Source organism: Camelus bactrianus, chromosome 3, assembly GCF_048773025.1.
Source record: "Camelus bactrianus isolate YW-2024 breed Bactrian camel chromosome 3, ASM4877302v1, whole genome shotgun sequence".
Classification (NCBI taxonomy): domain Eukaryota; kingdom Metazoa; phylum Chordata; class Mammalia; order Artiodactyla; family Camelidae; genus Camelus; species Camelus bactrianus.
This window is the reverse complement of record NC_133541.1, coordinates 116496690-116523579: the sequence shown is the minus strand read 5'-3', so window position 1 is coordinate 116523579 and position 26890 is coordinate 116496690. Positions and strand designations below refer to the sequence as shown.

At 36.7% G+C, this 26890-nt stretch overlaps 2 protein-coding genes and 1 long non-coding RNA gene across 9 annotated transcripts in view; 1 reads left to right on the top strand and 2 right to left on the bottom strand.

Moving 5' to 3' along the window:
• Positions 1-769: 769 nt before the first annotated feature.
• Positions 770-9596, bottom strand: LOC105067796 (olfactory receptor 2G2-like). 6 transcript variants are annotated; one of them, XM_074361063.1, is made up of 4 exons: positions 8144-9596; positions 5984-6084; positions 2097-2170; positions 770-2020 (listed from the first exon to the last, which is right to left on the bottom strand). In XM_074361063.1, exons 1-3 carry the CDS (start codon positions 8952-8954, stop codon positions 2123-2125), a joined length of 960 nt encoding a protein of 319 aa, XP_074217164.1. In that variant the 5' UTR covers positions 8955-9596; the 3' UTR covers positions 770-2020; positions 2097-2122. The 6 variants fall into 6 exon arrangements, 2 of the variants coding, with proteins under 2 accessions (XP_074217164.1, XP_074217165.1); XM_074361064.1 differs by having other exon boundaries at positions 770-2016; XR_012505736.1 differs by lacking the exon at positions 770-2020 and having other exon boundaries at positions 2134-2170; positions 7364-9596.
• Positions 9597-11400: 1804 nt separating this feature from the next.
• LOC141577123 (uncharacterized) overlaps positions 11401-26890 on the top strand; it is a 99391-nt gene continuing 83901 nt past the window's right edge. Inside the window, exon 1 of the long non-coding RNA XR_012505739.1 lies at positions 11401-12430. This is a non-coding gene — a long non-coding RNA (uncharacterized LOC141577123). The remainder of the gene's footprint in view (positions 12431-26890) is intronic.
• GCSAML (germinal center associated signaling and motility like) overlaps positions 17881-26890 on the bottom strand; it is a 31415-nt gene continuing 22405 nt past the window's right edge. For both annotated transcript variants that reach the window (XM_074361060.1, XM_074361062.1), the window contains exons 4-5: positions 21123-21151; positions 17881-20224 (exon numbers count right to left, since the gene is read on the bottom strand). In XM_074361060.1, coding sequence (XP_074217161.1) covers positions 19982-20224; positions 21123-21151 — 272 coding nt within the window. In that variant the 3' untranslated portion in view covers positions 17881-19981. The remainder of the gene's footprint in view (positions 20225-21122; positions 21152-26890) is intronic.

Genomic DNA, 26890 nt, shown 5'->3' with positions numbered 1-26890 from the left:
CCCAACTAAAACAGCACCCACATGGAAAAAAGAGATAATAAAATACAAAATGACTCTATTATATTCGGGAAAAGACAAGCCTAGATCACTCTCTACATCAAAAGATGATGGATAGATAAGAAACATAAAGTACTGAACCTGGGGTTTATGCATTTCAAAATCTATAATAAAAAAAATCAAAGGCAAAGAAAAATAAGAAAAGGAAAGGTCTCAAAGAAACAAAGTTAGATGAAGAACATACACTTGAAGGAGAATTTCTCCAAGAAACAGCGTAAATATGTAGAAAGTAAAAAGTATTTCTCCACACTCTCAAAGAATTTAAGACAACCTGCAGCTACTAAAACAAATGATTTAAATCAACAGCAGATTTTAAAAGAGAGGATGGCTGAACTATGCGAAAAACATTAAGGAAATCTGTAATGGTTACTTTCTAAGTTATATTTAGAAAGTAAGTGAAAAAAAGGTGATTAAGGAATATGCTTGAGTAACTTGCATAGAAAGCAATCAAAAGGGAAAAAAATAGTTATTAAGAAAGACAGACAAAGGACATGAAAAAATCAGAAACACAATATCCTAAAGTTCTCACAATAAATTTTCTTAACATCAAAAGCTCACAGTTTAACACTATGAAAGCTAATATTTAAGCTAAAGTAATCATTCTTACAGTTGCCTTATGAATATATATAACATAATCCACAATGAAGATATGTCACTGTTAGATTTTCAGACTCAAGTAAAATAAACACAGAAAAAGCAAACATGTTGGTAATACAAAGTTTATTTCATTGACCAGCTATTAAGCTTTAATGAAAACTTTGATTATGTATAGAATAGAATCCTTACGCATTATATCCTCTAACTTACTGCTGTAAAACTGCCATCAGTAAGTAGGAAATTAGGTGAAACAAGATGTCAAAATTTCAATTGGAGATTATTAAATGTATCATTTTTTTAATCCTAAGCATCAAAATATGAGAATTTTATAGTTAAATACTCTTTTTAAACAAGAAAAATAAGAAAAGAACAGGTAAGTAAATTAGAAAAATACCAGAATATAAAACTTGAAAAAAGTAACATTTTACATAAATTAACAAAATTAATTCTGAATAGTAATAAAACATCCATTTAAAAACATAGAAAAGACTCTAATAGCATAATAAAGATAAAAATACAAAACTAACAAGTAGATAATTTTGGAAATATTTCAGAAACATCTTAATCAAGTTTACTTCACAAAGAAATTTTCAAAAAAACCCCAGCAAATTAACAAGTTATATTGTAAGTAATGTCTCCTTTATTACAAAACTGTAAAACATCTGTACTGCAAAATACCATCATTAAAGTTTTTAACTAAAGTAGAAATATATTTGTAAACAAAGACACATTTCTTCAAATACAGACACATCATGGAAAGAATCAGGTTGTCTAGTTGGGATTCAATGACACATGCTAATAATTGTTCCTTCCACCAATACCTAACGAGTGTCTTCCAAGGTTCAACCAACCTTCCCTTCTAGATCCCTGACAAATGCTGACTGTGCTCCCTTGCAGTTCTATTTCTTCTTTCTGTGCCCCCAGCACACTATGGTATATGGTCCACTGTACGAAGCTAGTTTTTGGATTTGGCAGCTGAAAAGATCTCCTGACATGGGCACTTTTGGTCCCTTTGTTTTGAGCCAATCCACCATGATGACATGGGACATCCCACTGGATAGGGTCCTCTACATCCTCGAAGGTAATGCTGTGTCCCTACAGCTACCTACCACCTTTAAAAACCATTGATTACCTGTACTACCCACCAAAAAATAAGGTACTCATAGTCGATGGTGTCTTGGCTTGTCACCCAGTCAGTGTTGTCACTTGCAGTCCAATCATCTATCCAAACAGCCATCTTCTGGGTGGTCTCATATTATACTGATTATTCGTGCCACCCTCAGAGAACAAGATGCATCTCCAGCCCATCTATCTTAAAGTATGGAAAACTCCTGGGTGTTGTCATATCACACTGTGTCCAGCCTGACTGTAATAAAAAAAAACTTTGATGAAACCCCTCCCCCTGCTTTTGCTGAACATTCCCCTCAGCACCTCACACCCACCTGTTCATGGAATTCCAGCTCCAGTGTCACATCTCCAGTTTCCTCTCCTCAGCTGGCCCCATCAGGAACACCACCTGTATCAACAAATGTTGTAACTCTCATATTGTGCCTTCTTCTCTAACACTCACATTTTTTTCCCTCTTTGAAAATATCTGGCATCTATTATTTCACTGTGTGATTATAGGGCGGGAGTTCAAAGTGCTATCATAGTGTTGAGCCCATGAATTATTATTCTCCTTAAAATACCTTCTGGTATAATAATGTTGCTATACACCATTCAACTTTCTACTCTATTTTGGTAGATTCTTTTTTTTTTTTTTTTTTCATTTGTAACATCCAATAACAAAACACAAAAATTAGTTTATTTTTAAATAAAGGAAACACAACTTTCTTACAGAAATAGAAAAGAAACAACTCTAGGCTAAAGGTCACAAATATTGTCAGCCAACTACCTGTACCTTTAAAAAACAACAAAAATTGCACTCAAAGAAAATTTTAAATTGAGCTCAAATGTCCTTTCAGAATAAGGAGATTACAGGATGTACCATGAGAGGAAGTAGCATGCCGTTATGAAAAACAAGCACTTTAATTGTCTATGGGGTCAATCAGCTCCAGAGCAGATCAGAAAACTGAGACTGCTATTAAATAAAGGGGTAGCAGAGTGGTAAGTGGAGAAGCGAGGCATATGCTAATCTTTTAGAAATGAATTTCTGGAAATTTATTTGTAGTCAAAAGTAAGACCAGTTGGTTGAGCAGATAATGTATATCTTGATATTATTCCCTTTTAAGTCAGTAAGATGGTCTCTAGACCTTGGCAAGATGTTTCAGAAATGTGTGTCACTGCAAAAATATTTGGGTCAGGGGACTGGTTTTTTTTTCCATTTTGAAGAATATAGAAAGCTTGCATTAAACCCATTTGTTGCTGCCTTTGAACAGGGAAGATATTAAGCATCAAAAAGGAAAAAGAAAGAAAGAAGGAAGGAAGGAAGAAAAAAAGGAGCCAAGGCAATTTTATGAGAAAGAAAATTTTGTGGAATAATCAGAGACAACATGAAAAGATTAATTTGAAATCCAGTCTTCACAAGTCTGTTTCTTTAATTTCATAGTTTGCTCTATCTGCAATAAAACATACAATCTAGTCAGACGAGATGAGATGCTGGTCTAATGACAGCAGCTGGTGCCTCCTGTCAATGTACCTGTTTCAGGACAAGAACATGAATTCTAGCCTCCGGAATTACTTCCTTGTCCACACTATCTCCAGCAGCCTGTGTCTTGAGAATAAATAAATAAGTGTTCAGTTTATGCTCCCAGAAGCACAGGAGCTATTCAAGAAAAAGCAAATGGGAACCAAATGAGAGGTTCCAAGAAAAGGAAGTATTCAGGATGTTGTAAAGTCCGACTTCACACTGACTACCACCCAAACCAATGTCATTATGCCCAGAAAAATAATACCTTATCTTCTTCCCCTACCTGAAAGAGGATGCAAGAATGTTGAAACTATCTTTGGAAGTTTGGTGCACAAATGAAGTTTGATCTTCAGTTATGACTAAAAAGTTATCACAATGGCTACAAAGCTGCTTCTCTGGAAGATGAATCTCTCTGCAACAGCTCTAAAACATGTTGCTCCTGGTCCATGCAGTTTGTGGTACAACATGAAAATATCCATTCTGAATAGTGGAAAAATTAAATGTTTTCTAAACCAGGTCCTGGGGCTTGCACAGTAATGTATCAGAAGAAAGTGAGCTACCCCCAGTGACCCCACTTCTTAAAAAAATTAACTTGAAAGAGAGAAACCTCATTGACTTACTTCCTCCATAACGAGATGGTTTATGCTAGGAAACAAACAACAGACTTTGTTAATGTGGCATCATCATGTCCCCAGAAGGGTACAAGAATTACATTTCCTCTATGGAAAACATGGGTCTCATTAAAATGTCCATAAGATCCCGGACCATGATCACGAAAAAATGCCTTGCAATCTTTCTTTCTCTTACTTTATGGATTTATGTAGTAAGGTATCAGGGGCTTACCTTGGCACTTTCCAAAACATTTGCCAATTAAAATTCATCCTGATTACCCCTTTATAATTCTTGCATAAGGCAACAGAAAAATACTATCATTCAGTAATTACAGAGAATTCAGAGAAATTACAGTAATTCAGAAAAATAACCTCATGAGTAAATTTCTTGAATAATTGGCCCAGAATATCAAGGTGGCTGAAGACTGAGTTGCAATCGAACAACAAATATCAGGCATTGTTGTACTGCTCTGTTCTCACTATAGTAAAATGCCACTTTGAATTTTTGAGCAAATTAATCATGTTCTTATTTCTCTTTTCTACCCTTAGAGTACTTCACGTGTTCTATAGAAGAAAAAAATTAATTGCTGCTTTATTGTCATTCAGAATTGGAGAGCCCCCATTTTTCCTTGATTATCTAAGTCTGATCCTGCTTACCAAAAATTTCCAGATTCCACATCCTGCATATTAAGTTGTTTTATACTGGTCTCAGCCTATCAACAGTTAACACTGTGACTGGACCAGAGATTATAGTAGTTACAATGCTTGCAAAACACCCTTCAGTGGGGTGGGGAGGATATAGCTCAGTGATAGAGTGCATGCTTAGCATGCATGAGGTCCTGGGTTCAATTCCAAGTACCTCCATAAATAAACAAATTAAAAAAAAAAACCCTAATAGCTTCCCCCTCAAAAGAAATAAAAATAAGTAAAAATTAAAAACAAATTAAAACCTTCAGCAATCATCAGTAAACTTTGGGGAAAAAAAGCTTTATTACTGACAAGACCTGAAAATTACACAACACACCGGGGCCACATGATGCGGTGGGGGGAGGGGACAGCAGTGGGCCTGAGGTTCTACTCTTGTTAGGCGCAAGGTTGGAGACCTAGGATTTCTTGGATTCACACTTTTTTTAATTGAGGTATAGTCAGCTTGTAAGTTGTGTCAATTTCTGATGTACAGCAGAATTCTTCAGTCATACATGAACATACATATATTCATTTTCACATTTCTTTTCTCCATAAGTTACAAGATACTGAATATATTTCCCTGTGCTATACAGTATACGCTTGTTTATCTATTTTATATACACCAGTCAGCATCTGCAAATCTCAAACTCCCAATTTATCCCTTCCCACACCCCTCCCCTCTGGCAACCACAAGTCTGTATTCTACGTTTGTGAGTCTGTTTCTGTTTTATATATGTTCATTTGCCATTTTTTTTTTTTTAGATTCCACGTATGAGTGACATCATATGGTATTTTTCTTTCTCTTTCTGGCTTACTTCACTTAGAATGACATTCTCCAGGGACATCCATGTTGCTGCAAATGGCATTATTTTATCATTTTTCCTGGCTAAGTAGTATTCCATTGTAAATATATACCACACCTTCTTTATCCAGTCATCTGTTGATGGACATTCAGGTTGTTTCCATGTCTTGGCTATTGTAAATAGTGCTGCTATGAACATTGGGGTGCAGGTGTCTTTTTGAATTAGGATTCCCTCTGGATATCTGTGGATTTTTGAAGGACAGCCATTCTGATTGGCGTGAGATGATACTTCATTGTAGTTTTGATTTGCGCTTCTCTGATAATTAGTGATACTGAACATTTTTTCATGTGCCTATTAGTCATTTATATGTCTTCATTGGAGAATTGCTTCTTGTTTAGGTCTTCTGTCCATTTTTGGATTGGGTTGTTTGTTCAGTTCACTCTTTGTTGGTGAATTTAAAACATTAGAGCCAGAATTTGAAGTGCCAGAAGATTTGGGGAAAAAAATCCAACCAGGAGCCCAAAATGTCAGTTACTGAAATGAACTAAAATCTCTAAAACAAAGGCACCTCAGTGGGAGAAGGTGGCCTGATTCATTACCTTGTCAAGTGGCTGGCAACGTGTCTGTTGAAGAGAGCCATCTTTGAGGTGGATTCCCCATTGAAATGGATCCCCCACTGAATCAAACCGCAAATCAGGCACTCACATTACAAAAGAGAAAAAGAAAAAACCTGTCAGTGCGTGTGCTCCATAAACTGATTTTCTTTTCCTACATATTTTTCTAGATTATTAAGCCCCAGTTTACTTGGAGTTCAGAGATGTTTGTGCTCTCCTCAGCATGAGGGAGAACATTCTATTTCCAACCATATCCTGCTATGTGTATATATATAAATCTTCTAATAATTTTTTTTTTAAATGTCCTCCCTGTCACTTAAAATATATCACTTGAAAACTATTTGGCTTCTGTTATAAGCTGTCAGCCCCTTTAAAACTCACTCATGGATTCTTTCCTTTCTTATACACATATTAACATATTTGTGATTTAGCAAGTAACAATATAAACTCTTTCCTCTTTCTTCAGGGTGGGGTGCTACTGCCTAGATAATGTTGTTTAGCAACCACATCAGTTTAATATCAAAAATCCAAATATAATAAAAACACATAACCATTAATATTATCACTTCTTGGAGACAGATTTGATTCTACAGTCAATATGCTGAAAGTGAGGGTTTTTCCCCCTAATGTCTTCTATTGTTTGCCAATAGATACCATCACAGAGGGAAAATCTCCCAATCGACTGAGTTGGACCATTAGCATATAAAAGTGTGGGTGCTGTTTTGTTCACATCTGCATCTTCAATGCCTCAGTAGTTGTTAATAAACAAATGCATTTCATAAAGGAGATAAGACAAACATAAGATCCATGATGCACTAAAAATTGCATGTACCTAGCAACATCCAAAATGATAAAAGGTATAAGGGAAGACGTATTTAATTCACTTAAATAAATATCTTCTGTCTAGTAAGGAGATCATCTTAGAAGTGCACTGGTGGTAGAAAATTAAAATGGAAAGAAATGGTTAGACTAGAGAGATAGCTAAAAGGTAAAATCCACAGGATTGTGTCTAGGTTACGTACAGCAGGCGAAATAGGAGACAGGAGTTGGGATGATGTATGTTCCATTTTGTGATACTGGGAATAGCGGGGGGAAAAAAACAAAATCGGGGAGCTTTTGATTTAGTTTGGATGTGGTGATTTGAGGTTGTTTTAATACACCCAGGTGGAGAAGTGAAATACATAGTTGAACATAGACTATGAAATATCCGTGTTGGAACAGAAATCTGGGAGTCACCTGTGTAAAGACTTTAAACTGTGATGACTCCAAAAACCTACTAAGGAAAGAAATACAAAAAATCAGAAACGTGCAAGCAGGAGGGAAAACGCAGCAATAGAGGTGAGCTCAGTGTATAATGGGACTCACTCAGGGGAACTTCCCACAAGCTGAGGGGTCCTGGAATCCATGGCTAGTTGAAAGAATAATGCCACTGACATTTATGTTTTGCTCTTTCTTTTATGAGCAACAGGTCAAAATATCTCTATCTCTGCAAAAGAAAAATTACAATTATACCCATATAGCATATGGTTATACCTATTAAATAAATTGATTTTATGAATAAACTTTATACACAATAAAACGTCTAGAATAATCTAATTTTAGTTTGGGTTGCTCAATATTATGCAGCCCAGTTTATAGATAACATACAGGTTATGCAAATTGTACAGGTCACACAGATGTTATGTGGTGGAATGGGTATTCAAACTCAGGTCCGTCCAACTGGAAAATTCAAACTCTGTTTACAATTTTTTCTACTAAAACTCACTTATAAAATTATGAACATGAGCAAATCATTTACTGAGTCATTATCCATTAATCAGTCTAAATAACTCTCTTCTAAATGTCTTTTAATAATCATGTCCCACTGAATCATAAAGTTATCCTCAGAATTTTTTTTCCTTTTTTAAAATATTTCGGAGGGAGGGAAGTAATTAGGCTTATTTATTTGTGTGTTTGTTTAATAGAGGTACTGGGGATTGAACCCAGGACCTCGGGCATGCTAGGCATGCACTTTACCACTGAGCTATACCCTCCCCCTCCTCAGAATTTTTTTCAGTGCTGCCTTCACTTCCTTATTTCTCAGAGTATAGATAAGGGGGTTAAGTATGGGGGTCACCACAGTGTAGAAGAGGGACACAGACTTACCCTGGTCCTTGGATCTCCTCTTGACTGGCTGCAGATACATGAAGATAATGGTTCCATAGAAGACGATCACAACCGTCAGGTGGGAGGAGCAGGTTCCAAATGCTTTACGTCGTCCAATGGCTGACTTTATCTTTAGAACTGCTTGGGTGATGTGCCCGTAGGATATCAGGATGAGTGACCAGGGCACCACCAGGAATAAGACGCTAGCCACAAAGAGCTCTGCCTGGTTGAAGGTGGTGTCCACACAAGCCAACTTGATGAGCACAGGAACCTCACAGAAGAAATGATCCACATGGCGATGCCCACAGAAGGGCAGCTGCAGGGTGAGAGTGGACTGTATGAGGGTGGTTGCCAGACCACTGAGCCACGCCATAGATGCCAGGATGTGACAGAGCCGAGGGTGCATGACAAAGGCGTAATGCAGAGGACGACAGACTGCGACATAGCGATCGTAGGACATCACAGCCAAAAGGACACACTCTGTGGATCCCAGGGCAAGGGAGACATAGAGCTGAACCACACAGCCTCCATACGTGATAGACTTATCTGGACCCCCCAGGTTGACTAGAAGCTGAAGAATAATACTGCTGGTGAAGCAAAGGTCCAGTAATGAGAGATGGGAGAGGAAAAAGTACATGGGATTGTGGAGTTTAGAGTCCAAGAGGGATACTAGGATGATGGCAGCATTGCCGAGGAGTGTCATGAGGTAAAGGGACATGATTACCCCAAAGGGAACCAGCTCCAACTGAGGTCGGTCAGAAAAACCTACCAGAATGAACCCAGAGAAGGTGCTGTCATTAGTCCATGGCATTACTCTTACTTTGATTACTCACTCCAAAGTGATTAAATCACATTAAACAGAAACTGCAAGGATTTTATGTCAATTCCCTGGCAGTTAAGATCTGGATGTTGAGAAGTAAGTTTGTAAACAGTTAAAGAGAAAAGGTCAAAGCAGAGAACACTGGTGTGCGATATCGTTGATTATCTCATGAAGTGGCATTCCTGGTCTCATTGATCACAGGTTTTCCATCTACCTTGAGGATGAAATAAAAGTTAAAATGCATTAACGCTGAGATTTTTCACACCTTTTCCTCAATATAATTTTTTATATAAAGGTAATGGAATTTCACAGGAAATACAGGAATTACAAACACCATAGTACATTCTCACAGTCTACCAAATGGATACATAAATAAGGCAGGAATGTGATAAAACATGTGCGAATATGCATCTTATGATCAGTGTAAGCGGTTCACTGTGAGGATGCAGAGTTGGGAGAGTAATCTGCAGAGGAGAAGGTTTGGACTGTATTCACCTTGCTCTTAAAGAGATGAGAAGGAGAGCAATCCAAGACCAAAGAATTTCTTGATAGTAAGAAACAAATATAGAAATGGAGAGTACATGGTAGGGTTTTATTTAAAAAAGGAAAAAGAAACTAAATTGGAAGCATGATTATTTCATATATTAACTACGCCACGTAACAGGATACGATACTTACAAGGTAAATTTGAGTCACTTCTTTAAGGAACACAAACATCAGTAGATATCATTTGGATAGCATAGGCCTTGTAGGAGGGTTTTGGTTTTGTTTGAATTTTCCTTTTCAAGATAAATATGCCTGCACAGTATAGAATAACTTAAAACCAAAGAAACTCCAGTCCAGAAACTCTGTACACAGCCAATGCAAAGTGGACAATCACAATTAGAGACTGAATGTCATATCAATAGAATGCAAGAAATGCTGCAGAGGGCTCAGTGAAAATCATTAACATTTAACTCCCAACAGGATATTGAGACAACAAACAGGAAGAAGCTAAGATTATTGAAGTTTTACATATGATGAAATAAGGAGATTAAGTAGTTAAAAACCGTGTGCATCCATTTAGTTCCAAGTCAGCTGAAGCCGGGAAGAATCAGACTGATCATTTCTACAATTGAGAACCATTGTTTCGACATTCTTCTTGTCCTTAAGACTTTAACCCAGAGTCCCACTCAATCTGTGACACATTAACACTAGCTACTCATTTGACACCATACACAATTTACAGTATCTAATGTCCCACATGCATGTGCCAAAAAGAAGAGTTGCCCAGCTTAGATTTACGTTCCTTCCACTGCAGGAGACTGCATGGGTATCACTGCGCCCACCTAAGACTAACTGTACGATTAATACTGTCACATATAGTCCCTGAGTTAACGAGTTCCCTTGTGATGTGATTAACTCCAGGGATTCTGGGCAACAGGAGCCAGCGACAAAGGGCAAACAAATTAACACTGGAGGACAAAAATGAGGCCAGGGGAGGTCAAGCAGCTGGCCTGCTGGCCACAGAGCCAAGTGCAATGAAAATTAAAGTTCCACTAATGGGGACCTCTTCCAATTGAATTTTGTGATTTTCTTTCCACTTCTCCTGTCCTTTTCTCTTGAGTTTATGTATATGGAGTGGTTGCGGGGGTAGGAAAGAGAGAAATTGTTATAATTACACAAACACAAAAATACGCTAAGTGAGAATAAAAATATTTTGCAACTTAGAGTAGAGGACACTGTTTAGCAGGTAGATGCCTGAATACCTGGAGGGACCCTCAACAGGAGGAAACCACATGTTCTCAATGAATCTTTGTTTCCTCAGTTATAGGGAGCACAGAGGATATGGGCCCAAGGGTAAAGAAGCTGCTTTTCTGACAATGTTGCCATCCATCCCTAATATATGACACAAAGAAAGATTAAACAGAAAAACATCTACAACAAAAATGAAATAAAAATAGCTGATAAAAAATAATGATGCCAGTCCTACAGTTTATGGAACTAAGTTAAGAAAAAGACTTTCCTAGAATCAATAAATGATACCTCAAAATTCTCCTCCTGAAAATTACCATAGGCAATCTGGAAAAAAAAAATGCTCCTTGACTTTTTTATAGCTTTATATTGATGTAAATGATTACTAAATGGCAAAAACACTATAGAGTATAGCCCCCTGGATGTGTTCTAGAAATTTAAAATATATGCTGATATTTCAGTACAACGTTCCATATTAAGGATAAATGCTAATGATTTTTACAGACTAGTGAGAAAAGTCAGTAGGACACATGGAATATACTGCTTCTTCCATTTGGGAGAGCAAATGTAGAGACACTGAGGAAGGCAGACGATCCCCACCCCCATTATATAGTTTAGGACACACTGATCCAAAGAAATGGTGGTAGCAGTTTGAGGAAAAAGGCTCCCAAGTAATTCAGCGTCTTTGAACCACATTGTAAACTGTATGTCACAAAACGTAGTAGTTAAAGCTCTTGGATAACTGACATCCAAAATAAACCCACTTTGACCACCTAACGATCTTGGAAACAGCTGACGGTAGCAATTAGAAACCTTACAGCACACACAAGTGGCATGCAGCCCTTTTGCAGATTCACAACAAACATTATCATATTATACAATGTGGGAAACTAGGGAGTGGGGGGAAAAATTCCTCTCGTACTTTGTGAAAACCACAACTCCCTGCTCTTCCTTTAATCCACGGGAGAAATATTTTAAGATGTGTTGGTTTATGGTGTGCATATTTAGAGCACCCGTTTACTGAAACACTCTGGTGTGAGTGGACCCGCACACCTCACGCCCGTGTTGCTCAAGGACCTACTGTCCCTACGGACAACCATGTGGAGGCCGCGCGGAGGGAGGGGACACAGGTTACCTTTGGCCTTTTGGTGTGGTCGCCCCTCAGGCTGCAGCTCGGAGGCCTCTCGTCCACGAAGAGGAAGACGAGGCTCCTGGCTCTGTGGCCTCCCCTGTGTGTCGCAGGTGAGGCCGCTGAAGAACTCCTCCTGCACCGGTCACCTCCGTGGGAGCCAGGGGCGGGAGCGGCCGGGCCACCAGAGCCAGGCAGTCGAGGTGGCCCCTCGTGGCAGCCACAGAAGCGGGGCCCAGACTAACACCTCTCAGTCGTAAACCCCCAAAGCCGAAAAGCCCCCCAAGTCGTAAAGCCCCCCAAGTCGTAAACTCCTCCAAGTCGTAAACCACCCCCAAGTCATAAACCCCTGCCGTAAACCCCACAGACGTAAACCCCACACACGTAAACCCGTGACCCAGACGTTCCCAAGATGCATTGAGGGCCTCAGACGCCAGTCCAGTCGCTGGAAGCTGCGGTCTGGAGCGGAGACCGAGGTGGCCAGGCCCAGCGCTGCTGGTGTCAGACCTGCCGCCTCCCTTCCCCCCGGGGCCTCTGACAGGACGTCGGCCCCTCAGGAGACGGTTCCCCCGAGGAGCCTCTGACACGACAGCCTCCACAGAGGGTGAGTCTGCAGTTCTCTGAGCTTCTCAGAGCTGCACGTGGTGGGGGCGCGGGCCTCGGGTGCGGGGTGTGCCGGCGACCCTCGGTCCTGGGGGTGAGGTCCCTCTCGACTGGGCTGGGGTTGCGGGGCGGGACCACCCGCCCTCTGGCCTGCAGGCCTCTGGGAGCCCTCGGCCTGGTCGCGCTTCTCCAAGGAACCAGGTGCACGGAGGTCGGAGGTCTGGTCCTCCTGCGGCACCGTCTGGACCGGAGCCCCGACGACCATGCGTGGTGTTCCTGGTTTTCTTGTGTTGCGGTTTCGGTCGTGAAGGTTGTGTGCAAATGTGTGTATCCCGCGTCTCGCCTGTATTTTTCCACTTAGGACATCTGCTTGAGGAGTTAGTCTTTGGTTTGAGATTGCGTCACATCTTCTGCTAGTTTTCTTATAATTTTATTTACCTCCTACCTTGTTTCTCAACTCAGAATTAATTTCACTTAAAGTATGAATTATCCAAAGTTAATATTTTTTCCCGTTGGCTCTACAGCAGTAGTTACTGGATTACTGATCCTTTCTCGCTGATGTATCTGTTTGGGTCTCTGGGGACAGTGTGTTCAGTAAACTGTTGGGCTGGTTGTAATTCTGTGCTTTTTGGAAGAGGCACCACGCTGTTCCCCACAGTGGCCACAGTAGTTTACATTCCTGCCCCATCGTCAGGAACACATTATTTTACACTTTTCTCCGTAGATTTTTTAATATGTTTTTGTTGTTCTCGCTCTCTCAGTGAGTGTGAAGTGATGTATCATTGTGACTTTGAATTGCATTCCTCTAATGACCAGTTATACAGAGCATCTTTTCAGATGGCCATTTGTATAACTTTGGACTTCAATAAGTCCTTTTCCCGTATTTTAAGTGGGACATTTCTCTTTTCGTTCTTGAGGTGTAAACATTCTTTGTATATTTTGAAGACAAATCCCCTTTACATTTGCTATTTGTCTTTTCACTTTTCTGATCATGTTCTTTAAAGCACAGAGGTTTTCCGTTTTAAAGTCCAATTTATCTGTTTTTTCTTTTGTTGCTCATGTTTTGGTTTTCGTATCTAAGTCTTCATTGCCAAATACAAGGTCATGAAAATTTACTCTTAAGTTTCTTCCAAAGAAGGTCAGTCATGTTAGCCTTCATATTTAGGTTACTGATCCATTTTGAGGTAATTTTTGTATATGGTTGTTGTAGGCAGCCCACCGCCGTTCTTTTATGAGTGGATATCCTAGCGTCTGAGCGCTATTTATTAAAGAGACTATTTGAACCCATTGACTGGTGTTGCCATCCTTGTCAAAAATCAGTTGGCCATGGATGTATGAGTTTATTTTCGAATTCTCAACTCTGTTTCACTGGACTAGACTGTCTATTCTTAGGGCGAAACTATACCATTTTTGATTATCTTTCATTATTTTCCAGAATTCTGAAAGTGTTGATTATGATAATTTTTGCCAGGTGTTTGTTGCTTTTGTGGAGTTGCCAATTTCAGAGGTGGTTTATACTGCCGTCTTCATGGTTGACCAGTTTGTACATTTGCCAAATTGTTAGATATACATTATGGATTTCCAGTTTCATCATTTCATGTCTCTCTCTCATTTTCTTTTTCTGTCTCTCAAATAAAAGTTTGTCTGATTTTCAAGGTGTTACTCGGGCTTTTTTTTTTTTTTTTCTTGATTGAAATGTTTTGTGATGTCTTTTATCATTCTTTTTAACTTGGAAATTAACTGCAATTAAAGACATCCTATCCTATTTGTAAAAAACTTTTAGTTTGCCTTATAATTATACATAGAAGTACAAATATCTTAGAAGTGTGCCTTCTGAAAAACTTTCACAATCTTTACACATTTATGGAAACAGCATCCAGCTCAAGGGAGTAATACTACCCAAACCTCAAATATCTGCTCACATATCCCTTCAAGTGTCTTCACTCATTAAGAGGAAACTTAATCTTGACTTCTAACCGTATAGATTCGTTTTGCCGGGGTTTTTTTTAATACTGTATATAAATTGTATAATCATTGTGTTTTGTGTGAGTTAACTTTGCTAAACTTTATGTTTGGATGTTTATCTCAAAGGTGTGTTTTTGTAGAACATTCATTTGTGTTCTGAATATTATTCTGTTACGTGAATATATCATGATTCTTCCACTATTGTATTGAAGGGCATTGTGGAGTTGACATTTTATAGATATGAGGATTAGTTCTGCTGGGAGCATGCTGATCTGTCTCATGGTGCATATATGTTTGGGTATGTATTTATTAGGTGTAATCTAGGAGTGTGATTGCTGTATATGAGTATAGGTATGTTCAGTTTTAGTAGGCACAAAGAGTTTTCCAGCAGTTTCCAGTTTATTCATATGCCCTGTAATACTTAGTATTTTAATCTTTTATAAATTTTAGCTGCTCTCGTAAGTGTTGGTATGTTTCACTGTGTTTTTCATTTGCATTCCTCTGACTATTAATCAAGTTGAGTGTCTTTCATGTGCTTTTTTGCTATTGGCACATATTTTTTCAACTGCCTTCACAGGTCTTTTGCCCACTGTACCACTGAATTTTCTGTGTTTCTCATAGTGATTTGTAGGAATTCTTTACATGTGGTGGATAGACTCTTACTGGTTGTATATATAATTACAAATGTCTTCTCACAACTTAGATTTTTATCATGTTTTTAATAAACAAGAGTTCTTAACTTTGAAATAGTCCAATTTATTATTTTCCTTTGTTAGTATTATTTTACCATTTTAGGAGATATTTGTCAAAACCAAGATCACTAACATAACATATTGTCCTACATTTTTGTTAAATCATTTTTTTTGACACTTAAATCTGCAATCCATTCATTTTTGTTATAAGGTAAGATGAGAATTGGGTTTTCTTTATAGTGTGAGGAAGGCGTTTAGCTTCTTCTTCTTCTGTTTTCTTTTCCTTTCTTTTTTTTTTTTTCTTTCTTTTTTTTTTTAATCTCTATGGGTATCTGACTGTGGTGAGAAAATTCTGAGATGTCCTGTAAGTTTCCTGCCCTTGGTATTCAGTATAATCTCGCCCCCGAGAGTATGTAAAGAATGATTGTCATGATGGATTTTACTTTTGATTAGGTTATGTTATAGACAAAAGTAAAGTGATTTTTCCAATGTCGTTAAGGCCTCAAGTCAGCCGACTTTGATTTAATTAAAAGGGAGACTATTTTAACTGGATCTGATCTACTCAGATGAGTCCTTCAGAGGGACTTGGCCCTTTTTGAAGGAAGAGCTTCAAAGCATGAGAGAAGTTCTCCTGTTGGCTTTGAAGGAGCGAACTTCGATTTTGGAGAGGGACCCATATGTGAGGGAATAGCAGATGGTCTCTATCAGCTGAGGGCTTGAGCTCAGCAACCAAAAGAAAATGAATTCCAGCAACAACCAGGTATGTACAAGAGGACACAGAAACTTAAATGAGTCTCCAGCCCTGACAGCAAGCACCTCCTATGCAGCCTTTTGAGTTCCTGAGCAGAAGATCCAGTTCACCTATACCAGTACCCAGAGAAATGGTGGGTAGTAACTTTGGATTGTTTTAAGCCAGCACATATGTGATAATTCTTTATGGTACCATAGAACACTAATTAATGCCTGGTTAATACAAAACTACTTATTGAAAAATGTACCATTGTCCCCACTGCATTATGTGGCCACCTTGGCCATCAACCACATACACTTCTGTCTATTTCACGATTCCCTATTGACTTTCATTGACTACATAGTCAATGCTTGTGCTGATGCCACATTATCTTTTTATAATAAGTCTTGGTATCTGGTCGTGTTCAGTCTTTGAGGTTTGTTACTTTGCTTTCAGGTGCCCTTGGCAATTCCGGGTCCTTTGAGTTTCTGTATGAATTCTAGAATAAGACTGGAATTTTTGAAAAATAAGTGCAGGGATTTTGATTGGGATTGCATTGAATCTACAGAGCTAGCTTTAATTCTGTGTTTTACTTACAGTTCCTTATTTAATGTAGTAAAAATTGATTCACGCTGTGAGCAAGTAGTAAATATATTTCTTTTCCCTTTGTATTCCTGTCTTAATTTCACTACCAAATTTCAGTATATGAAAACCTTTTCCTTACTCTATCTTTATACTAGTATTTACTTATAATCTTTCTAATTTATTATTGTTGATTAATACCATTCATTTCCTTGCTGTAAAAGATGATGAAATTGGTATGTTTACACCATCTTCCACTTTCCTTAGTTTTTTCCTCAAAACTTTTGTTTTATTTCTGCATTATTATGGCTTGTGACACAAATATTATGTTCTTTACCCATAAATATTTGTTTTTAGTTGGCCCTAAAATAAAATAAATTCCATGATATTGCCTTTTTTCTTTCTTGTTCTTTATTGAGTTATAGTCAGTTTACAATGTTGTGTCAATTTCTGGTGTACAGCACAATTTTTCAGTCATACATGAATATACAGATACTCATTTTCGTATTCTTTTTCACTATGAGCTACTACAAGATCTTGTATATATTTCCCTGTGCTATGCAGTATAAATTTGTTTATCTGTTTTATATCTACCTGTCAGTATCTGCAAATCTCAAACTCCCAGTCTGTCCCTTCCCAACCCCCTCCCTCCTCGCAACCACAAGTTTGTATTCTATGTCTGTGAGTCTGTTTCTGTTTTATATTTAAGTTCATTTGTTTTCTTTCTTTCTTTTTCTTTTTTTTCAGATTTCCCAAATGAGTGATATCATATGGTATTTTTCTTTTTCTTTCTGGCTTTCTTCACTTAGAATGACATTCTCCAGGGAGATCCATGTTGCTGCAAATGGCATTATGTTGCCATTTTTATGGTTGAATAGTATTCCATTATATAAATGTACATCTTTATCCAGTTATCTGTCGATGGACATTTAGCCTGTTTCCATGTCTTGGCTATTGTAAATAATGCTGCTATGAACATTGAAGTGAAGGTGTCTTTTTGAATTAGGGTTCCTTCTGGATATATGCCCAGGAGTGGGATTGCTAGGTCATATGGTAAGTCTATTCCTAGTCTTTTGAGGAATCTCCATACTGTTTTCCACAATGGCTGCGCTAAACTGCATTCCCACCAGCAGTGTGAGAGGGTTCCGTTTTCTCCACAGCCTCTCCAGCGTTTGTCATTTGTGGACTTTTGAATGATGGCCATTCTGACTGGTGTGAGGTGATACCTCATTGTAGTTTTGATTTTCACTTCTCTGATAATTAGTGATATTGAGCATTTTTTCATATGTCTATTGGCCATGTGTATGTCTTCATTGGAGAATTGCTTGTTTAGGTCTTCTGCCCATTTTTCAACTTGTTTGTTTGTTTTTTTCTTATTAAGTCATATGAGCTGTTTATATATTCTGGAAATCAAGCCTTTGTCGGTTTCATTTACAAAAATTTTCTCCCATTCCATAGGCTGTTGCTTTGTTTTGCTTGTGGTTTCCTTTGTTGTGCAAAAGCATGTAAGTTTAATTAGGTCCCATTTGTTTATTTTTGCTTTTATTTCTATTTCTTGGGTAGGCTGCCCTAGGAGAACATTTTTGAGATATATGTGAGATAATGTTTTGCTATATTTTCTTCTAGGAGGTTTATTGTGTCTTGCCTTAAGTTTAAGTCTTTAATTCATTTTAAGTTTATTTTTGTGTATGGTGTAAGGGAGTGTTCTAGCTTCATTGATTTACGTGCAGCTGTCCAGTTTTCCCAACACCATTTGCTGAAGAGATTGTCTTTATTCCATTGTATGCTCTTGCCTCCTTTGTTAAAGTTAATTGACCAAAAGTTTATGGGCTCATTTCTGGGCTCTCTATTCTGTTCCATTGATCCATATGTCTGTTTTTATGCCAATACCATGCTGTTTTGATCACTGTAGCTCTGTAGTATTGTCTAAAGTCTGGGAGGATTATTCATCCAGCCTTTTTCTTTTTCTTAAGTAATGCTTTGGCAATTCTAGGTCTTTTGTGATTCCATATAAATTTTATTACGATTTGTTCTAGTTCTGTGAAATATGTCCTGGATAGTTTGATAGGGATTGCTTTAAATCTGTAGATTTCCTTGGGCAGTGTGACCATTTTAACAATATTGATTCTTCCAATCCAGGAGCATGGAATATCTTTCCATTTTTAAAGTCTTTAATTTCCTTAATCAATGTTTTGTAATTCTCCATGTATAAGTCTTCACCTCCTTGATTAGATGTATTCCTAGTTGTTTTATTACTTTGGGTGCTATTTTAAAAGGAATTATTTCTTTACTTTCTTTTCCTGTTGATTCATCATTAGTGTAAAGAAATGAAACTGATTTTTGTACATTAATCTTGTATCCTGCTACCTTGCTGAATTGTTTTATTAGTTCTAGTAGTTTTTGTGTGGAGCTTTTAGGGTTTTCCATATATAGTATCATGTCATCTTCATATAGTGACAGTTTTACCTCTTCGTTTCCAATTTGGATCCATTTTATTTCTTTTTCTTGCCTGATAGTTGTGGCTAGGACTTCCAAGACTATGTTGAATAGGAGTGGTGAGAGTGGACAACCTTGTCTTGTCCTAGATTTTAGTGGGAAGGTTTTCAGGTTTTCATTGTTGAGTCCTGTGCTGGCTGTAGGTTTGTCATAAATAGCTTTTATTATGTTGAGATATGTTCCCTCTATACCCACTTTGGTAAAAAACTAATCATAAATGTTTTGTCACTTACGGCCTTTGTGTCCTAGTTGAGAAGCTGGCATATCATTTGGAATATCCTTGGGAATGAAAGTAAAATAGATGGATTACTTATGAATTTACCTAAATTTTAAAACCAGACACTATTCATCCTTCCTCATTTGAGATAACTAGTCATAGGTTAAATGAAGTAGTATGTTGTGAACAAAACTATAAGCATGTATACTTTCATTTTCTTAGTAATCTTCAAGCAGAATTCTGTGATTTACTATTGGAAAGAAAGACCCTAACCCTTACTCATTTATTCCTCTTTTTTGTCTTAATGACACTCCCAGTTTCTCCTTTCAGAAAGGCCAGTTATCAAAATGTGTTAGTTTTTGAACTACTACCTCAAATTTATGGCAAGAATCTCTAATACATGGAAAAGACAAGATTGAAGTAAATATCAGGTTAGCAAATGGTCTAGTCACTCGTCTTAGATTTTAAGAGTTTATTTCATATATTAAACCTCAAAAATTGAAATAGATGATTAGGAGTATGAATGTTGGCTTTTGAAATGTGGAAAGCAGGATTGAAACTGGATATTCTAAGTTGTATATCTGTGGGTGTTTACTGTCTTAGGAAGGTTTTCCCACCACCTCCATGTCCTCAAACCTTACAAACAAGAGGATGCAGAATACTCTATCTCATTATGTCAATCTATATGGCTTTACCCAAACCACAGAAATGCCGTATTTCAGAGTTTCTCGATGCAAATATAGTAAAAGGACATAATTTCTAAGATTTGGCCAGAAATGAATGTTTCATGAACTGCTGAAAGCGAAGCTCCCCTGGAGGCCACTATGCTGTATCATCTTTGTTACTGGAAGACGGTGAGGAATGAAGGTTCTAGTGAGGAAGTACAAATTCATAATCATTCTCAGGGGTACAGGAAGAAGGCCTACTAACAGAAGTTGTCCTGAGACGGGCATATTCTGTTTCTGACCCTTCTCTTAATGGTCTCCCTCTTCCTGTGGTAGACAGAACGTTCTCATAACCGTCATCATTGGAGCTCAGAGAGGGTCTCCGATAGGGCAGGTGATTAATGACAGTGTAGCTCACTTCTTCAGAACCACTGCCATTCTCATTTTCCTGCCAAGAAAAAAAAATAAATCAAGGATCGAATCATCCATCAGGTTTTAACTCAGTGACCCACGCCTCCTTTCTGCTTGTCTGATGGTGATCTTACACCTCAAGTGTTCAAAGCCCTTTCTCCAAGCCTCTTAAAGACCTTATTTTAGCAACATGAACTGTGCTCCAAACTATTACGCATTCTGCTTTCATTTCACCTCAGGATAATAAAAGAGGAAAAAAAGTCACTGTTGTCTCCCTGAATACCTAGAGAAAAGCAGTCGTATATTTTAGGTCACACGTATTGAGATGCAATATATGCAGCAATCAGATCTCAATAAGTAAGTATTCAAGTTACATAGTGATACATTTTCATAGGATAAAATGCAATTAATAAAATTTACAGTTTAAATACATTGTCAGTTGCATAGACCCATGAAAGAAAATTTAAAACATGAATACTACATGTTAATTAAATCAGTATAATGCTTATGTATTAAAAATAATAGACATTTTAATATGTTTATTGATATTCACAATGTCTATAAATATAAACGCTAATTCCTGGACATACGGATTAAAGAGGAATGTGAAAAGATAAAAAGAATTGATGCTCTCACATTACAGCTGTGAATTTGATTTCATTTATTTTTGTTACAAGGTTTTTGAAAATGAAAATAATAGATTTCAGTAGACTTGGGACAAGAATAAGAATTTACAGATTACCTAAATCTGTTAAAATATTTCAATATTTTAATTTCCTTTTATGTCTGCATTAAAATGAACAAGAATATTATTTAAAATATGAAAAATTTGACAAATCCATTCAGAAGTCACAAGTAAAGGAAGAGCTACAACTAGGCTTATATGAAGTTGTATTTTGACATTTCTCAGACAAATGTAATAATTTTTCTATTACCTGATTAGAAGTGGATGGGACATCTTTACCTGGAGGATAAAAAATAAAAAGGATAAATTGGGAGTTCAAGATTTGCAGATACTAACTATAGATAAACAGTAAGTTTATATTGTATATCACAGGGAACTACATTTAATATCTTATAGTAACTTATGGTAAAAGAGAATATGAAAATTAATACATGTATGTTCCTATATGACTGAAGTACTGTGCTGTACACCAGAAATTGACACAACATTGTAAACTGAGTATACGTCAATAAAAATATATGTATACATATAAAAAAAGAAAGCAACCTAAGAGTTTTAGAACTTCACAGGCTGGTGGTAAGGAGATGGTGAAAGAATAAAATACAGTGATAAAACTTCATCTAAACATCAGACATGATTCCATATTATTACTACGTTCTCAAGGCTATATGACAAAATCAAGGAAAAACAAATGTTCTGAGGCAGTGTCAATACTGTTCCTATGTAAGCAACACACACCAAAGCTGGTGAATAAAAGTGGATTTTGGAACTGAGTAACACAACTTTGTCCAGAAACATGCTATGACAATAGAGTTTGGCGAATATTTTTTTAAAGAGTAATTATGGCTGTGATATTTAAAATATAAATTGTATAAAATTATCACAGGAAAAGCACATGATTTTTAAGATGAACAATTATTATAGAGATAAGTATTAAGTAGCAATCATTATAGAGAAAAGTACATTACAAAGAAAGTACTAAAGTAACAACAGTATCTCCAGTTAAATCCAGATTCAGGTTGATTATACCTATGAATACTGGAGCAACTTATACATGTGTTAATCTGAGATCCACTACTAGTATTTTAAAAAAGAAGTTATTAGAGAGGTCACAGAATACTAAATATATCAAAATCCCAATTTATTAAAGGAACATTGACTAATTCTTAAGTCTACAGCCTACTAAACTTGGTAGTGATTCTTAGCAAAATCTTAGAATATATTAAATAAACTAAACATACTTTGTATAACAAAGTTTGTTAGTAATTTCTAATAGCTCACTGTTCTTCACAAAAAAAAAAATCATGTCCAATGCATTGATTTCAAATATTTGCAGCAACATGGATGTTCCTGGAGAATGTCATTCTAAGTGAAGTAAGCCAGAAAGAGAAAGAAAAATACCATATGAGATCGCTCATATGTGGAATCTAAAAATACAAAACAAAACAAACAAAACATAAATACAAGTCAGAAACAGACTCATAGACATAGAATATAAACTTGTGGTTGCCAAGGGGGTGGGGAGTGGGAAGGAACAGATTGGGATTTCAAAATGTAGAATAGATAAAACAAGATTATACTGTAACGCACAGGGAAATTTATACAAGATCTTATGTTAGCTCACAGAAAAAAAGTGTGACAATGACTATATGTATGTTCATGTATAACTGAAAAATTGTGATCTACACTGGAATTTGACACAACATTGTAAAATGATTATAACTCAATAAAAAATGTTTAAAAAATTTTAAAATATGAAATCCATATAATCACATATCTTTATAAATATAATCATACATAATTTAATTAACAAATGTTTTTAATTAATATCATCTTATAAACTGAGGGAATTATGTAGCCTGAATACAATTCAATTAAAGCATTAGAGGCAAGAATCTGGGGAACTAAGCATCAATATGAAGGGCATGAAGAAATCAAACGCTGTTGGGTGAAGTGGTTGCAGCTTTTGGTGCTGAAGGTGTTAAAAGAAGTATCATATTTATTCTCAGAGTAAAGATGTGAAACATGCCATCACTATGCTAAAGGTCAGCTGAATTAACATCCTTAGTAGATTTCCTATTTGAGGTTAAGGCATTGATTGGAAAAGAATATGAACCTTAGAATTAGAACAGGAATATCAGAAAATTTCTGATGACTGCAATTAACCTGAATTCCAAAACCAGCAAGTAAGACTATGTTGTTAGATGAAGGGCTGCCTCTCATCCTGAATAAATAGTGAGACTCTTCCTTCCTTGATTAAAAACCCTGCGGAAAGTCATCTTGCAGAGGAAAGCCAGCCAGTGTCCCTCAACAAAACACATCATTGTATTCAGACTGAAAATAAAAATCAGATCCAAGCATGCCCTTGAAATGGAAGAGATTAGAACAGAAAGAGAATATATGCCTTTTTATTCTTTAATATTTATTAACTACCTGCCCAAATCAAATAAACAACAGGGTGAATTCAACAACATGGTAGTTTATTGAATTGATTCCGTGAGTCTTAAATTATGAAGGAAAACACACACGTTATGGGACTGAATGAGTATCTAGATATTGGTGCACGTACCAGAAGATCTGGACTCAGTATTTTAGCTCAGAGTTGAAGTTATTAACTAGAGCGGCTGCCTAGGAACTGACCTCAGTAATGACCCTTATAAAATAGCATTACTATTTCAGGTTGTAATTGTCTCCTATTAATGCTGTAATAAATTACCATAAACCTGATGGCTTAAAACAACACAGATTTATTATCTTACAGTTCTACAGATCAGAATTCTTAAAAGACACTCACTGGGCTAAAACCAAGGTATTGACATGGTTGCATTCCTTTCTGGAGGCTTTAGGGGAGACTCCATTTCTTTACCTTTTCCAGTTTCTATAGACTGCCCTTATTCCTTGGATCATGGACATCTGCATTGCTTCAAACCAACTATGGCTATTTGAGTTTTTCTCATGCTGCATCACTCTGACATTGTCTTTTCTGCTTCTCTCTTCTACCTTTTAAGAACCTTTGTGTTTATATTGTGTTAACCTGGATAATCCTGAATACTCTCCCCACCTCAAGATTTTTTTTTACTGTCATGTAGTCAGTTACAGTGTGTCAGTTTCTGATGTACAGCATATGTTCCAGTCATGCATATACGTATATATATTCATTTTCATATCCTTTTTAATTAAAGCTTATTACAAGATATTGAATATAGTTCCCTGTGCTATACAGAAGAATTTTTTTGTCTATTTTTATATACAGTGGTTAACATTTGCAAATTTCAAACTCCTCAATTTTTCCCTTCCCACTCCCTTTCCCTCACTAACTATAAGATTGTTTACTATGTTTACGAGTTTGTTTCTGTTTTGTAGATGAGTTCATTTGTGTCCTCTTTCTCCTTTTTTTTTTTTTTTAAGTTCCACGTATAAGTGATGTCATACGGTATTTTTCTTTTTCTTCCTAGCTTACTTCACTTAGAATAACATTCTCCAGGGACATCCATGTTGCTACAGATGGCATCATTTTATTCTTTTTTATGGCTGAGTAGTATTCTGTTCTATAAATATACCATAAATTCTTTATCCAGTCGTCTGTTGATGGACATTTAGGTTGCTTCCATGTCTTGGCTACTGTATATAGTGCTGCTATGAACACTGGGGAGCATGTGTCTTAAAATTAGAGTTCCCTCCAGATATATGTCCCAGAGTGGGTTTGCTGGGTCATATGTTAAGTCCATTTTTAGTTTTTTGAGGCATCTCCATACTGTCTTCCATAATGGCTGTTTTCCACCAAACTGCGTTCCTACCAGCAGTGTAGGAGGATTCCCTTTTCTCCACAGCCTCTCCAGAATTTGTCATTTGTGGACTTTTGAATGATGGCCATTCTGAATGGTGTGAGGTGATACTTCATTGTAGTTTTGATTTGCATTTCTCTGCTAATTAGCAATATTGAATATCTTTTCATGTGCCTATTGGCCATTTTTATGTCTTCTTTGGAGAATTGCTTGTTTAGGTCTTCTGTCCATTTTTGAACTGGGTTGTTTGACTTTTTTTTATTAACTTGTGTGAGCTGTGTATATATTCTGGAAATTAAACCTTTGTCAGTCACATCATTTACAAGTATTTTCTCCCATTCCATAAGCTGTTTTTTGTTTTACTTATGGTTTCCTTTGCTGTGCAAAAGCTTATAAATTTAATTAGGTCCCATTTGTTTATTTTTGCTTTTATTTCTGTTGCCTGGGTAGACTGCCCTAGGAGATCATTGCTAAGATGTATGTCAGAAAATGGTTTGCTATGTTTTCTTCTAGTAGGTTTATAGTGTCTTGTCTTATATTTAAATCTTTAAGACATTTTGAGTGTATTTTTGTGTATGGTGTGAAGGAGTCTTCTAACTTCATTGATTTACATGCTGCTGTCTAGTTTTCCCAACACCATTTGCTGAAGAGACTGTCTTTTCTCCATTGTATATTCTTGGCTCCTTTGTCGAAGATTAATTGACCATAAGTCTCTGGGTTCATTTCTAGGCTCTCGATTCTCTTCCATTGATCCATGTCTGTTTTTGTGCCAATACCGTGCTGTTTGAATTCCTGTACCTCTGTAGTATTGTCTGAAGTCTGGGAGGGTTATTCCTCCAGCTTAATTCTTTTTCTTCAATATTGCTTTGGCAATTCTAGGTCTTTTGTGATTCCATGTAAATTTTAGGGTGATTTGTGAAATTGTCATTATATGGGGGTGACATGGTACTATACTCTAAAGGCTGTACACAAAAACTACTAGAGCTGAAAAAAGAACTTGGCAAGGTAGAGTACAAGATCAACATACAGAAATCAGTGGCACTTCTTTACACTAACAGTGAAATATCAGAAAAGGAAAGTAAAGAAATAATCCCTTTTAAAATTGTATCAAAAAAAAAAAAAAAAAAAAAAACTTAGGAATAAATCTGACCAAGGAAGTGAAATATTTATATGTGGAGAACTACAAAATGCTGACTAAGGAAATTAAAGATGACTTAAAGAAATGGAACGATGTCCCATGTTCTTGGATTGGAAGAATTAATATTGTTAAAATGGCCATACTACCCAAAGCAATCTATAGATTTAATGCAATCCGTATCAGATTACCCAGTACATTTTTCACAGAACTAGAACAAATCATCCAAAACTTTATATGGAATCACAGAAGACCCATAATTGTCATTGTGGTTTTGATTTGCATTTCCCTGATGTTTAGCAACATTGAGCATATTTTCATGTGCTTGTTGGCTATCTGTATGTCCTCTTTGGAAAAATATCTATTCAGTTCTTCTGCCCATTTTTAAATTGGGTTGTTTGTTTGTTTCTTTGATGTTGAATTGTATGAGCTGTTTATATAGTTTGAATATTAACCTCTTGTCAGCCATATGATTTGCAAACATCTTCTCCCATCCAGTAGGTTGTTTTTTGTTTTGTCAGTGGTTTCCTTTGCTGTGTAAAAGCTTTTAAGTTTAATTTGGTCCTATTTGTTTATTTTTGCTTTTATTTCCTTTGCTCTAAGAGATAGATTCAAAAAATACATTGCTGCGATTTATGTCAAAGAGTTTTTTGCCCACATTTTCCCCTAGAAGTTTTATAGTTTCTGGTCTTACATTTAGGTCTCTCATCCATTTTGAGTTTATTTTCGTATGTAGTATTAGAGAATGCTCTGATTTCATTTTTTTACATGAAGCTGCCCAGTTTTTCCAGCACCACTCATTGAAGAGACTATCTTTTCTCCTTTGTGCTTTCTTACCTCCTTTGTCATAGATTAATTGATCGTAAGTGTATAGGTTTATTTCTGGGATGTCTATTCTGTTCCATTGATCTGTGTCTGTTTTTATGTCAGTACTATGTGGTTTTGATTATTGTAGCTTATTGTCTGAAGTCAAGGTGCATGATTCCTCCTGCTCTGTTCTTCTCAAGATTGCTGTGGCTATTTGGGGTCTTTTGTGTTTCCATACAAATTTTTATTTGTTTTAGTTCTGTGAAAAATACCAAAATTAGTATTTGAATA